Source organism: Mesoplodon densirostris, chromosome 1 (assembly GCF_025265405.1).
Source record: "Mesoplodon densirostris isolate mMesDen1 chromosome 1, mMesDen1 primary haplotype, whole genome shotgun sequence".
NCBI classification, from domain to species: domain Eukaryota; kingdom Metazoa; phylum Chordata; class Mammalia; order Artiodactyla; family Ziphiidae; genus Mesoplodon; species Mesoplodon densirostris.
The window spans coordinates 86,509,618-86,525,804 of record NC_082661.1 but is presented as its reverse complement, the minus strand read 5'-3'; the positions used below and the strand labels follow the sequence as shown (position 1 = coordinate 86,525,804).

At 35.4% G+C, this 16,187-nt stretch overlaps 1 protein-coding gene across 5 annotated transcripts in view; it reads left to right on the top strand.

Annotated features, from left to right (window-relative positions):
- PRDM5 (PR/SET domain 5) overlaps positions 1–16,187 on the top strand; it is a 216,247-nt gene that overhangs the window by 132,148 nt on the left and 67,912 nt on the right. For all 5 annotated transcript variants that reach the window (XM_060105497.1, XM_060105496.1, XM_060105500.1 and 2 more), the window contains 2 exons: positions 2,339–2,499; positions 5,635–5,728. In XM_060105497.1, the coding sequence (XP_059961480.1) occupies positions 2,339–2,499; positions 5,635–5,728 (255 nt within the window). The remainder of the gene's footprint in view (positions 1–2,338; positions 2,500–5,634; positions 5,729–16,187) is intronic.

The window sequence follows — 16,187 nt, the reverse complement described above, 5'->3', positions numbered from 1 at the left end:
TGCATCTTTTCCTATAGGAAAGACAGTGCTGAGATCTCATGTCATTCTGTATTCACCTTACAGCTCTGGAGAAGTTGTTAGCACCACTTTCCATTTTCCTTATAAAGAAGAGCTATGCATTTAAGAAATCAAATATGTCATGTAACAGCAGGAATTTCCATCCCATTTCACTGTCATTTGATTAAGAAAATGGCTAAAATAGAGAGGACAAAAGGCTGGATCTTGTCTTATACAATAGGAAAGTTAAAACCCATTTAACTTCAAAACATGAGGATTGTTTTAGAAATTTACATCCGCACTGTGGCTCCAAATATGAAAAATAAGTTGTCCTAATTATTTTGGAAATTATTGTTATTTCCTAATACACTGAAAACCAAAAGGCAGGTTACTAGCTAGCTTCTTGGTTTTAAGATAGGGAAAAATCCTGATAAATTTAAAGTAAAGAAATCTGATAAAATCTCGTATCAGAATTTTAAAGTTCTGATAAACTTAAAACAAAAAAATCTGGAATTAGAATATGAAAGAAGAAAGGTATGGACTTCCTTGGTATAGCTTGAATAAGATTTTTGTACAGGAACCAATACTTTGATTCACTTAATAATTTAATGGAAATACTTTGATAGGAGCAATCGTGGAGAATTTTTTTCCAGTGCCTGAATAGGTTTGGTATTATTAACATTTACAATTTTATGTCACTTGTCCTTTTACTCTCACTGGTTATACGTTTTATACAAATATCAATAAAATCTTAAATACATCTAGAAAGATATATGAAGACAAACTAGGTGACAACAGTAACACCCTGCAACAAAAAAGCACAAAGGCAACATATAAACACAGCTCTCAGAATCTTTACAGTTCATGCATGGTTTGGTGTGACTTGGTTTCAAGTATCCAATTTCAGCAACTCAACAACTTCCTTAGAGACTTTAAGAGAATTTAAAGAGCCATACTTCTGTTTGAAAAGACAAAGGGAGGGTAATTTGCCTTTTCCTTTTTATTTTCGTTCTTCTTGTCATTCCTTCCTTAAATTTGGTGTGACGAAATAATAGGATCTTCACATTTCTAAATTTATGTTAGTTAAGTGGAGGGAAGGTAGAAGAGCTTGGTTGAAATTGAGGTCGTCTCTTATTCAGATGTAGAAAGTTACCTGCATATTTTGTCTCATAGTGAATATAATTTTTGAATCTGTGCTATTATAATTGTTCTCTAAAAAGGGAAAATATATGCAAATACTAGTCTGTCTTTATACAGGCTACATATGTTTTATATCTTTCTGGGAGATTCACTATCTTCTAATTGTGTACATTGATCACTTAAAATATATTTAAAATGGACTTTAGACATAGCATGGTATGAAAGTTTAAAAAGTCCTATAAACTCCCTAAACATAGCTTCTGGAGTTGCTTTCCTTCAAGCCGAGGCTATTTGATGGGAAGGTGAAAACCCTCCCAGGTACCCTCTCCAGGACGCATTTGGAAGATGCTGTGTCCCACCACGAGTTCCCTGCCCAGGAAAGAAAAGGGGCCTGAGGGCACTGCCAGGGGCCAGGTGGTGGAGGCCCCCCGCTGGACTCTAGGGTAGAGCCCCAGACCCCAACCCTAGAGCTGGGGGGCCCTTTGAGGGGCTCTAGGGTAGAAAAGGCCAGTTGCCACTCTGGGTCCCCCTGCCCCAATCCAACTGCCTCTTTGAGAGGCAGCCCCCAAACAGTCTGAGAGCCTGGAAGTTGAAGCCCTTCCCTAGCCATTTCACAGCAGACCAAGGACTGCATTAGGGGGCCTCCAGGCCAAGTTCCTGAGATAGTGGATTTGTAGCCCTCTCCTGTCCTGGGGTGAAGGATCTGCTCTGACGTCCGCCTTCAGGGGCTTCCTTCCAGTTTACTGCCTGTGAGCCAGTTCTGCCTCTGCCCCTGAAGGCCAGAGGGAGAACGGTGGGGTGAGGGGAGTTCAGAAGGGGCCCCAAAGGCAACTCACTCTGCAGAACAGAGACCTTTTGTCAAACTCAAGCCCCTGCCTTAGAAATACATACTTTTAAAGAAAATTCATAGGACCTTTAGAAAATTAGCGAATTCAATCCCCACATTTTCCAGTTAAAGGCACTGAGAATCTACGAAGGTTAAAGGACTCTCCCTCCCCCCACCTGATTCACACAGGGAATTAGCAAATATGGAACTGAACAGTTGTTGGAAAAATGACCTTTTATGGTTATGATAAATTGTTAGAGCTGTAAAGCTGAGTTTTTGGAGAAAACAGCAGTAAATCTGGTACATATGAGGGGGAGTTAACAGCACCCTGCTGTTGTGTCTGTGTTTCTCTTATTTGGCTTTTTCATTTCTAAGGTGAGAGGACTTTCAAGTGTCATCACTGTGATGCTACCTTTAAAAGGAAGGACACCTTAAATGTTCATGTCCAGGTGGTTCATGAAAGACACAAGAAGTATAGATGTGAGCTGTGTAATAAGGCATTTGTTACACCTTCAGTGCTTAGAAGTCATAAGAAAGTAAGTAGAAGCCTTCCATGAGTTTGAATGGGTTACGTATTTTAACCATACAGGCGTGTATGTTAATTATCATGTGATAATCAATTTTATATGAATTTATCAACATATTTACTCAAAATGACAAATAAGAAACCCATGAGTGATAGCAGCTCTTTAGCAAATGTCTGTTTTCTTCATTTTATCAGAAGAGAATATATTTGTCATATGAAAGCAAACCTAGATTCAGGTGTGGATGCTACACAGTCCTAAACTATGCTGATAGATGGGTCTTACAATGTACTCGATGAACGGGAGCTTTTCAACTTTATACATTTTTGGATTAACGTAGGTTCCTTTTTTAAAAGATATTGAGTAGAGCTTTAATAGTTTTATTTTTCAAAGCTAGTTCAGCTATCTATTGACAAGTTATTAGACTGACTTCTTCTAGGATTAGAGTGGTCCTTCTTTATCTTGCATCCCTAGGACCTAGGGAAATTCCTGGTACAGAACAGGGACTTGATAAGTATTTGCTGAACTCGAATAAAATGATGTTCATACTGACGGTGATCTGGAGATTATTTGTGTTATGCTAATTACCTCCAGCAAATCAACAGGTTATTTTTACTTGTTGATTAAATACATTTTAAGTATATTTTTTAAATAGCAAAATTCATATTATAACTAATGAAGTTGAAAGTTTTAATGTTGACTTCAGAAATGACTGTGAAGTGTGGTAGTTCTCTGCTGCTCGGCATGTCCTGCCTAGTGAATGTGAAGTGGCTTCTGTGTCATTATGACTTTTATTTTGGAACCTGTCCTTAATACAGCTGTTTCAAAAGAACTGGACTGAGTAACTTTCTTTTCTTGTATCTTTAATGCTGATTAATAATGATACTGTCTTCTCTTTTCAAAGCTCTGAATAGAATAATCTTTCAACTTTCTTTGATTGGATTACTTTTTCATGAATTTAATAGACTTTGGTTATGTTTTAATCAATGAGGGAAAGTATAGTGAATTTTCAAGAAAGATATAGTTGTTTGTCTGCAATAACAGATTATCATAGAATATATTTTGCAGTGCATTGTTCATTTTTGTCTCATACATTTATCCAATATTGTTCTCATAGTGATGTTTCCATGCTTTCTAACCATATTTAAGATTTTTTAGTGTTATACTTTCAATATCTTATAATACTAGCCAATCAAATTCTGTACCTAATAATAATATATATTTTTGAATTAAGCCAAAAAGAACACTTTAATTATTTTAATTAATATTGCCATAATATCCTTTAGTTTGAAACTTACATTACTGAAGTACTATAAGTAACTGAGTATAAGTAGGTGAACAATGAAATACTTATGTAGCAGCAAAAGAAATCCTGTGGATTTTATAAAGATACTACAAAGAACTTGGTAGTTTCCTGTTTGGAATAATCCCATGTTGTAATAATAGACATATACAATTCCTACACAACCTTATATTAATCAGGAAAGAATTGCCATATTTTGTCCCTTCTGTCAGGGAGTGAGAAGAACACAGGTCTGTTATATGTTAAAATGTTATACCGTTTCCTTTAAATTGAACCATAATGTGGACCATGGGAGTAACAGCTCTTACTGAGGTGTAAAGAATGTATAACTGTTTTGTATAAGAACTTGTAATGAAAATGGAAAGTTAAGTGCTGCCAATTGAAGAATCGAGATGTTTGTTGTAGACAGTATCACTGGCTAGTGTGGCTGTTGATTAGACTGTATTCCTCAAACTTGAATGTAATATAAATCTTTTTCAAGGGAAAAAAATCTAAAGGACACTGAAGTTGACTAAGATATTTCATTTATAACTCTTTTAAAAATTACAAATATGATAGTGTATATCCAAATATAGATTATAATTCAAATATGAAAATTTATAAATTAAATATCAACCAATAAGGTTATAAACCAATTATATTAAAGTTAACAATTGATTTAATATGGAAGATGAGAATGTTTTGCTAAGTTAGTGGTTCCTCGAGGTTGTCAGGTTCTGGCATAATTACCTCACCCTTTTTTCTCTATCCCAGCTAGCCTGTCTTTCCTTTCTGGGAACACATCATTTTTAAAAAACCTTTCCTGTTCTTTCTACATTAGCTCATGGCAATTCAAATAATAATACTTGCCAGTAATTTGCGTAAAAACAAAGGCAAACACAGGCCCTGGAAGTTCTGTTTTGTGACGGTGGTGGTAACCCAGATGATCCACTATATGCTTTTATTCATATTTAGGTTATCATTGAAGTTAACAATTCTAAAAAGGGTCTGAGAGAATGTGCAGGTATCTGAAGTAATTGCCTCCTTCTCCTAAGTTTGAAAACCAATGGGACTTGAAAAGTAGCTCTGCCGCCTAATTTATTGGAATGACCTATTTTGATGTTGGTAGAAACACTGGTCGCCTGATGAGATTGTGAGACAAGTTTAAAACACCTCATCTGCCTCCTTTTTTGGGAGAGGTCACTCTTTTTTTCTTTGAACTCTCTTAACATTGTATTGAAACTGGCTTTGGTGATACTCATTCCCCTTTTCTTGTGTGGTGGTTTTATGCCCAGGTTAAAGGTATTGAAGGCAGCAGTGATCTTTCAAATTGACTGTTCAGTTAACACCTGCTGAATTTAAAGATCAAATCAGATTTATATTCCTTTTTGCTTTGCAGTAAAATCAGTCCAGTCTGACAAACATAATGCAAGTAACAGATTACTTTATTGAGATTAATTCTGTCCTCAAGCGCTAAATACACACAAAGAATGTGAAAAATGCTTCGAAGGAAGTGTTTCTTGGCAGCAGTCAAGGGCAGCTGTAGCCCCATTTTGATTATGTGGTTTTGTTAACATATACTGGTTTTGTATAACTTAATCATTTTTAGATAGGGGCTCCATAAAGGCTTAAAATGTAAACTGCAGAGTTATTTTCAAATTAACACTAACGCATGATTCTTAGAGGTTTTTTTGAACCAGTGGGAATAACCATGATAAATTGTTTAAAATCTCATTGTGATATTAAATCATTTTAAAGGAACATAATCCTGGGAAAAAAAGGATTTACTGTTGTCAGAGGCACTTAATCATTTTAACCTCATTCTTTATATTTGTTCTCAACCTTTTTTATTCCTTTCCGTTTAGACACATACAGGAGAAAAGGAGAAAATCTGCCCATATTGTGGCCAGAAATTTGCCAGCAGTGGTACACTGAGAGTTCATATCCGTAGCCACACAGGTATGTAGATAAAAACAACATAGAGAAATCAAATTCTTCCAAGAGAAGGAGTTTATAATTTTACAAAATGACTCCAAGATTAAGAATTAATCTTGACTGTTTTCTCTCTTGTAAAGTTTTATAGCATCTAGTTTCTTACTCTAGAAAAATTTTGAATAAGTACACTTTCCCAAACTAAGTTAAATGTGTAAAGTGGAAACTGATTAATGTTTGGTTGTGAAATAACTGTGATTTACTTTATATACTATTCTAATAGATGGAATAGGGTGTAGCAGTTTTATAGAAGGCTAAGGGCCTCCTCTTAAAAATCCCTCCTGTAACTCGCATCAAATGTGGCCCTTTAAAACGTAAAAAGTCCTTGGAATGTGGCTTGAATGCTGTAAGATTTTATTGGATGCAAGGGTGATGTGACCATAGTATCTGTTATGCCATGAATTGCTTCCTAAAGAGTTTTCTTCATTTCTTACAACTTCCTGTGTAATTTCTCCCATGAGAAAGGGCTGTGCCCTAGTGAAGGGTGAATGAACAGCTAAATATTCTTCAAAGAACTTTGTTTGGGTTTTATCTGTCATGTAGAGAAGTTCTTGAAAAGACTTGAAAGAATACTCTTAATTTTGATAGCCAGATTATTGTATGTGAATCTTAAGTGGTTCTCAGTAGCTGGACTGTGTTTGGTAAGCTGTGTAACTGGATTAAATTGCTGAAGTTTTTTATTCAAGAGCCGTAGTATTTGACTTTCTTCATCATTGTGTCCCTAGCTCCTAGCTCAGTGTTTAGCACAGTAACTGTGTTGTGAATGAAGAAATGTTAGTTTAAGCAGGTCAAAGAATAATACGGTGATTATTATACAAAGGTGGAGAAAAAAGGACAGCCATGCAGCATAATTTCTTATTTTGGAAATTTTCTGGCTAAAGCTGAAAAGCGTAGTTCAACTTTGTAGTTGTCATCTTAGAATAGCCTCTTAAATACTTTCAAATGAAACATATAACCAAGAACAGATCAAGCATTATACATGATGGCTGTGGAATAATGGGCATCCTAAAGAAGGAAAGGAGATCTTCTTGACTAGAAGTATCTAGAGAAAGTGAGCCTTTCAGGACAAAGTCCAATGTGTGTAGCAGAAACAGAACACAACAAAAAGAAAAGTAGAGAGAAGCAAAAAGAAAAGGGCAGCAGAGAATCATGCTGAGGACAGGTGGACTTAAAATAGCACCAGAGACTGTTAGCACCATGTCCTGATTGTACAGAAGAGGCAAGTAAATGATGAAGAGAGAGGAGAGAGAGCTCTGAAGTTCCAGGCCAGCCCCGAAACCTAACAATGTAGTCTTTGACGTCAGTGAGCACCACTCTCTTCTGTGTTTTGGGGGCCATGAGGAATTGTGGCAGACATGGTTAAGGGCGAGAGTGAAATCAACAGCCTTCCATTCTGGATCCGTAGTTCTTAGAAGACATCTTTGTGCCACCCTGAAAATGTAACTTACAATTTGCTCCGCAGATTTTATGTCTGTATGTGTGTGCTTGTGCGTATAATTTGTATATGGAAGGAGGGCCACTAGGGGATGGGGAAAGTGTATTATTTCTGTGTATCATAGTAATAAGTTTAGAGTAATGCCCTGAGACATTATCATGTAATTGAATTATGGTTGATATAGTGTGTTTTTAAAAGGCAGTGATTATTGTTCAGAATTCATTAAAACATGTATTTCAGCATAGAAAAGATGAATCCAATCATAGAACACTTGATTATTCAAAATAATTCCATCCTTGAGAATTCCATGTGCCTACATTTTATTTTACTTGTAGAGGATGGGCAGTGGAGAAGAATAAACTTAAACTAGTAATTTCTTCTAAAATTTGAATTATTATCCGCTACAAAGTTGCAATAATAATAAGATTTTTTTGAGCTCCAAGAATTCTCTGTGATAAAAATATTGATAAATGTATGTAGTTTTTTTTGTTGTCATGTTATGTTCTATAGTATCTGTAATCTATAGAATATTTTTTAAAATTCAAATCTTCTTTATATGATCTGGTTATTTAAATGTTGTACAGGTTCTGGTTTATTGGTTTCTGATCAAGAAAACTGGCCAGCTAAATTCAGACAACAGTGCTCAGGCACAGTCAGCCAACATATACATCTAAATAAGTAAAGTAAAAATATAAAGGTGGCTTATGTGTTTATGTATGTCCACACAAATAGTTGTATAATTATTTACAATTATTATTTACTTATAACTGGATTTTTCTGTTTAAAATCAGACTCATTTCATTTTCACATTTTACAATTCTTCTTTGAGTTATTATGATGTGAAGCCTATGTTTTTGGTGACAGTTGCCTGGCAACATGGCTGGGGCTGTATTTGAAGTGGTTGTGTCAAGCAACAGAGGTGACTACGGAGACCTGGCAGGTTGCCGGTATCTGGGCTTCCATAACAGTCCTGGCGTGGATTTCTTTTCCTGCATGGACTAATGCTGCTTTTGCTTCTCTTTTATTCACTTTGTCCTGTCCTCCAAATCATGTGCATCCATTTTCCCTTCCAAGCTGGAACCTGGCTCAGTGACCAAATGGGTTTATGTAGTTATTTTTCTTCTATAATGATAAAGCTTGCATTTCGAGTTCTATAAATTCACTTTTTCTCTCTTTATTATTTTTTCTTATGAAATCACGTGATTTAATTCAGCCTTTTCCCACACTAGGTTTAACGATTTATGTTCGTGCTATAGGGTAACACACGTACGGGGTCACAGCCTATTCTGTAGGAAACATTTAGTTATATACTGTTAGGGAGCATGCAGTGAAGTGGCGAGGACCCTGAGTGAAGATGGGGTGGGAAGGGTCAGGACAGACAGCTGATGCAGCCTCTGAGGAACAGGGCCCTCTGGATCATTGGTGCTCACGTTTTGGCCTCAACACTCCATATCATCTCAAAAATAATTGAGGACCCTGGGAAGCTTTCGTCTGTGTGGGTTGTGTCTGTAGCTGTTTCCTATATTAGAAATTAAAGCTGAGAACATTTAACAATATTTATTAATTTGTTAAAAATAACAATAAGAAACCCATTACATGTTAACATAAACAACATATTTTATAGAAAGTAGCTACATTTTTCTAATCAGAAATAATATTGTGAGACAGGAGACATTGTTTTACATTTCTGAAACTCTCTTTAATGTCTGGTCCAAGAGGAGACAGGTTCTCATGTCTGTTTCTTCATTCATCCTGCTGCAACGTGTTCTTTTGATTGCAGAATTTGAAGAAAATCTGGCCTCACATAGGTATGCAGTTGGAAGAGGAGAGTTCTTAACTAGCCTTTGTAAATAATTCTGGATATTATTTGTTACTACAGTAAAACTCAAAAAGTGGTAGTTTTTTTCTTCTTCTAAGTCTTGTGTTGTGGAACTTAAAATCATCTCCATGAACTTCTCTTATTCTGTCGCATTAAAATCCATTGGTGTGTCTTGCACTTTGAATGATCTTTTACCCATGCATGATTCTGTAACATGATGCACAGATCATTTGGAAAATATTGGCTCAGTGAGTTACGTGGATCCTCCACATGTGTTAATGTCATCACCGATCTCATTAGGCAAGTCTTAAGTATTTGGAAGCCTTCAAGCACATGGTAGCATGTACAGATTTTCCAACATTCTAAATTTTGCTTTGACTGCTCTAATTCTTATGTTTGGTAAGAAACACTTCCCTCCCTCCCTCCCTTCCTTCGTTCCTTCTTTCTTTTGAAATGACAGTCTTCTTTTATTTTCAAAAAATAAATGTTTACCAATACCAAATCTGAATAACCATATTTTGTATGTCAATCATTTTGTTTCAAGTAAAGATGGTATTCCATGAAAAAAAGCTGTTAAGTGAGCTCATGACTCAATCACACAAGTGCTTTTCCTTCAGACAACTTTAATATATCAATATGCATTACAAGTACTTATTTCCCATCTTATAACTAAGAATATGAAAATATCATACTCAAGAGTTAGGGTTTAATAAAATTAATAATTTTTACTTCATCAAGGACATTCTGTTCATGAAACCAGCATGTATTTCTGTTATGAGTGTGTGGCTGTGAAGATGCAGTGATGACTAGTACCATCAGATGCCACTGTCTTGATCTGCACCAAGGCCCAGCAGTTTTACCCACTGTTACTCGTGTACCATTAGTGCAAAATCAACACAGTGAAAAAGGAAAATAGCATAATAATATTATTGTGAAAGTAGTTTTGACCATGAAGACCTCATGAAAGAATCTTGGGGATCCCCAGGAGTGCACAGACCATATTTTGGGAAATAATGCTCTAGAAGGACCACCTAGCCAATGATAAATGCCTAGGAAAATAGGAGTGTGTGTGTGTGTGTGAGAGAGAGAGAGAGAGAGAGAGAGTGTGTGTGTTGGGGTCAGGTGAGGTAGAAGTTGCAGAGAAGAATGTGTTGCCTGTGCAGGTAAGGATCCAACTGACAGAGGCCATCCTGTTTAAATGACACCATTTCTCTCATTTGATTGCTCAGACTGGTTTGGTTCCAACTGTTACTCTGTCTTTTGTGATAAATTCTTAAGCTGCTGCTGCTGCTTCTACTGCTACTGCTACTGAAACATGTTAATTGTCATTGCCTTTGCTGGAATCTGGATTTTAAAAAGTCAGGTGATGAGTAGGAGGTGTGCCAACGGTGCACTTTTATAGGTACCGTTTGCTGTTGGGTTGGTATGTTATGTTTATGATTGTAAACAGAAAACCATTTAAAGCTTTCCAACTTTGGGCATATTTATAGGTATACTGCAGACCTTACCTCTCAAATTTGCCTGCCGATAGAACCTTTCTAAAAGGTTATCCTACCAGTAAGCTATTTCCTGCTATTTGAAATCCTTTAGTTGGGGTTTGGAGGAGTCTGAGTTATAGTGAGATTGCACAACTTTCCCCACCTAGAGAGTTGTCCTGCTCAGTAGGAGTGAGTCCCAATGTGTCGCCTCCTCTACCTTCCTCTGCCATGGGAGTCTCCTTCAGGTAATGGAAAGGGCAGCACTTCAGAAACAACCAATTTGAATTCAAATCCTGACCTCTGCTGCTTACTAGCCTTGCAGTTTTGAGCAAACTACTTAACCTCTCTGAATCCACTTTACCTCATAAGTCCTTTGTGGAGAATAAATTGAATCGTGTCTGTAAAATACTTAGTGCTGCTGGTTCATAGTATTAATAGATGGTCAGTTAATTGTCATAAGTATAATCTCTGAAAGTCTTCTGTAATATTCCCACTGAAGACTACTTTTCCAAAATTAAATGAATCATTGAATTGTATTCATTAACATTGGGTGGCAAGGCTTTATTGAATGATGTAGTTTCTTATCCTCCTTTTCTTTGGTTTTTCTTTCTTACAGGACATCATACTGAGAATTGTATGTTCAATATCTTTCCTTTTCTTTCTTTCAACTTTATCAAGATCTTAAATTGTTGAATATGCTGGAACTTTAATAACTTAGTTTATAAACATAATCTGGATTAACTATTGATAAGGAGCTAAGTTAACATCATGATGTCTGGCATAATCATGGAATTTTCTGAACATATTACCTTTGGAAAAATGCACTTTAGAGGGGTATGTTCCTGATTAACTAAGCCTTTCTTTTTAATAAGTATTTAATAAAGGGGAACTCAGCTGGAAAAATTATTTTTGGTAGTATTTTAAAATCTGAACTATTGTATGCCTCACTACTTTCTTTATTGAAATTAAACCATAATGACCTCCAGAATAATTTTTCACAAATTAATTGACCATATGACATCAAAACTTGTCCTTGGCTTTTAAAATTATTACTACCTTCTTTATTAAACATAAACCCTAAGTATGCTTGATTACTAAGTCCAAAAAGGCAGTAAGGTTTGTTTAAAAAATATTGTCCTGTTCCTTGAAGAACTGTTTATAAATAGCAAAAAATTGGAGATTGAGCCCGCATATCCAACATTCAGGAGATTGGTTATATAAATTATGGTATATCTATAAATTGGGATATTATATAGACAATAAAAATGATTGTATAAATATATATTAACATGTAAAGAAATGAGAACGATAAGTTACAAAATAAAATAGTATATTTTTGTAAGGATAAAACATTGTTATATTAAGGTCTTAAAGGTTAAATAGTAAATTAGTAACTGGTTATTTCTGTGTATTGTGAATATGGATAGTTTGAATTTTCTTCATGATTTTCTGTGTTTTCTAATTTTTCTATAATAATTTTCTTGTACAATAAAAATATTTAAAGTATATTAATCTTATATTATGATTATGCAGGTAACTGTTACTATCAGAACATTCCTGCTAAATTACTTAGGTGGGACATGTCTTTGCATCTTACTGTCAAATGGGCCAGCAAGAAGAAGTACGTAGAAAAATATATGTTGAAGAGAGACAAATGAGAATAAGAAAGCAAATATGGTAATATTAAGCCCAAGTGAGGGTATATAGTGTTCATTGCACTATTTTTCTAATTTTTCTTCATGTTTGAAAATTTTCATAATTAAAAGTGGGAGTGCATTATTTCAATGAGAACAATGGGATGGACACAGATGCCAGCCAAGTGCAGCTGAGATCTGTCTCCTGAACATCCAGCTTCATAGCTCATGTCTTGTGTACAGCTCCCTCAGAGCCTAGTTCTTTCAGCAGGGAAGACTACATTCTTTAAACAAAACAGACTTTTGTTGTTTGGTTTTTGCTTACAGTTATACTGCTCAGAGAGAACTCAGATTCTTCTGAAGAAGCAGAGTACCATTACTTCATGCTTAGCCATCTTGAAAAAGGAATTCCATGAAATTTGCACTTCTCATGGATTATTCAGGAGTTTTTTTTGAAATACTTTGGAAAGCATATGTATTATTTTATAAAAGAAGGTGTAAAGAATTGATGAGGCTCACCCAGTCAAGCTATTATCCTACTTAAAACTTTTCATTGGTTTCCCCTTACCTTGTGCAAATGAACATCCCTTGCACTTGACATCCCAGGCTCCTTTACTGGGCTTCTTTCACTCCCCTCCAGTCTCCAATTAAATGTTACTTTCTCCCTGATGTGTTACCTGCCCATCGTTTCACTCCCCTCTTATTAGGTTGGCATGCTCTATGGTGTACTTCTCTCCACACAGCACCCTTCAGATGCTGGCACTTCTTCAGCAGTTTGTAGATTCTTGATTGCTTAGAGCTGTGCCCATATCTGATTTCTTACGTGTTTCCTATTCAGAGCACTACCTGGCATAGAGAAAGACCTGAGTGAATGTTTCTTGAATAAGTAAAAGTATCTACAAGTAGATTGCAGTACCTGTAGGATAGTGGGAAGGGTACTGGCTTCATAGTGAGAAGTCCCAGATCTGAATCCAAATTTAATTGACCATAGAACCATTTTTTTCATATAATACCCACAAAAGTGTGTGGAATTCACTTCGAGAAATGTTAGCATCAAAGAGTAAAATTGCTGAACTCCTCAATCTATCAGCTGGGCCTACTCACAATGTAGTAAGCTTTTGCTTTCCTTTCCATTCTTCACCTCTTTGTTTCATCATGCAATTGGTGGGAAACAGATTGTATAACAAATAATAGTCAGCAACATGGTTCAAGACCTAGCTCACCAATGCATATAAAATTACCACACTTCACTAAAGGAACAAAGAACAATATTTAGCCAACCAGCACTCAAATTTACTGTGACTCCTTTCAGCTTGGAATTGCCTAGTTTTTTAAATTGTCATTAGAAAAAACAGAGAGGAATACTAGCCCTGACAAATTGCCCATCCATTTTGTTTGATGAATCAATTCTATAGCAACTAGAATGATTACAAACAATTGTGTGGTATATTATAGTCTCTTGCACTATGTAGCCTCTCATCTACTAGAGATTTTGAGGGTTCCCATTGTTTGGTATATATGAATGTCTCTTCTCAGTTATGATATTATACTTACTTTATCTGTTCCCTCACTAGATTCTAAGCTGAAGGGCAGGGCAGATCTGGCTCAGGTTTTTAATCAAGTTAATTGAAGGAGGGAACCTTTCTCAAATATTTTCTAAGTTAATCCTTTCATAGTCAGTGTGATGGGTTTCCAATATCATTCTCATTTTCTAGGTAAAGAAGCTCAGATTCAGAGAAGCAAATGACCTATCCAAAGTAATAAGATCCAAATCTTTTTACTTCAAATTCTGTTTTATTTTTGTGTTCTCTTCTTTTTTTTTTTTTTTTTTTTTTTTTTTTTTTGCTACACGGTTACATAGCTGCTACATAGTTGTTATTAGTACCACAAAAATTACAAAAATTTTATAACTTTTCCAGTATAAAAGATGAGTGAAATTCTGAAAGTATTATATTATTTCTGTAGTATGAAAATTTTATGCTTTAGAGCCAAATGAAAGGTGTTTTGGTGTTTTGATTTTTTTTTTTTTAAGCAGCATTTACTTGGTCATTTACTTCTGACTCATTTTTATAGTGGACAGTAACACAGAGAAAATGATTAAGTTTAGTTTCACCAGATTCTTTTTTTTTTTTAATTGACTTTGTTTTTAGGGCAGTTTTAGGTTCACGGCAAAATTGAGAGGAAGGTACAGAGATTTCCCCATCTACTTCCTCCCCCATGCATATGTAATTTCCCCTACTATCAATATTCCTAACCAGACTGGTATGTTTGCTATAATTGACGAACCTACGTTGACACATTATAATCACCCAAAGTCCATAGTTTACCTTATGGTTCAGTGTTGGTGTTGCACATTCTGTGGGTTTGGACAAATGTGTAATGACATGTATCCACCATTATTATATCATCCAGAGTATTTTCACTGCTTTAAAAATCCACTTAGTTTTGTGTGTTCATCTCACAATTCTCAACCCCTGGCAACCACTGATCTTCTTACTTTCTGCATAGTTTTTTGTTTTCCAGAATGTCATATAGTTGGACAGATTACTTCTTTTATTTCTGGGAAATGATTATTAATTGATAGTTGAGCCTTTCAGTGAGATGGATGTACATTTGAATACACTGCAATGTGATGAGATTTTTATAGAGGTAATAGTCTTTTCATCATTTTCCCATTATGTTGAAGGAGTCAGTTTCACTTTGTTTTTATGGTATTCAAACTGTACGTCAATATCTGGGGAAGTCAGTTTTCTTTTTTGTGACATCAAATAACACTAAGCTTATGAAGAAGAAATATGATTTCAGTTTATGTTTCTTTCTTCCAGTTTGCCATTTGGTATCTCTCATCGTGTCCTATTTGGTATAGTGACAGTACTGCTTTGTGTAGTGTTAAATGCAGTTTTCTTCGTGTTAACTTTCTTACAGCAGGCTTTATTTTATTGACTCATGGCTGTGGTCATTCTGTAAGGCGTGATCACTTAGCTGTTGGATTACTACCCGTCTTTTAGTGCTGGGAGGGATCTTCTTATTTATGTCTCTGTTGTCTTTTTTTGTTAATAGTGTTTAAAAACTACATTTTAAAAATCTCTCCAATTCTTTCGTGTTTCGATTGATTTTTTTCCTTTACTACTTTAAATAACCAACCAGTTGTATCCTTGATTCACCCTCTTTCTTCTTTGTCTACCGCCTCTCTGTCTTCTATTCCCATTGCTGCCATATCGTACTGCTAGGGTGAAGTATGGCAAACTCTGGTTTTTCCATTAACATTGAAAATATTATTTGTCACAAACCTTGTATCTACCTTCTAAAGTCCACTCATTCTTCATAATTAGGTGATTAGAGTAAGGACGTGCGTGGCAAGTGTGCACAAGACATCTGCTTGTATAGATTATTAAAATATAATAGTCTTCACTTTTAGAAGAGAAAGGAACTTCAGAAGTTTTCTAGTTCAAGCCTTTTAATTGAACTAATGCCCAGAAAAATACAATGATTTGCTAAGGTTACATAACTTATATGTGGTTCTTCTAGAACTAAACTAAGGCTTAAACTTTTTCCAGTATATCACATTGCTGGTATTTTTATTTCTTCTTCTTTACCATGCCTCCTAACCTTTACTGTTACTCTCGAGCTCACCCTAGAATTATGTAAATTCCTTCCATAATGCATAACATTAGATGATATTATCATGTTGATAAACAACCAATTGAGGATAATAATCTCGACTTGGAAGCTTGAGGGTATGTAGTTTGTTACTTATGGTTTAACTGAGGTCTTTTAACTCTAGGTATGGAGAAACTTCTGCACCACAGAATCAACCGTCTATGATACCATATTATTTTATACCTGGTTTATATCCAGAGTCAGATTCTAGAGTCAGATTACAGGTTTTCAAGTTGCATTTTATTGATTTCCTCTTTGTATGAGCTATCATAAATTGCTTAACCTCTTCAAAGCTTAGTTTCCTCACCTGAAAAACAGGTGTAATAAAAGCACCAACTTCGTAGCTTTGTTTCAAGGAACAACTGAACGTGTAGGCAAAGAACTCTGTACAGTGCCTAGC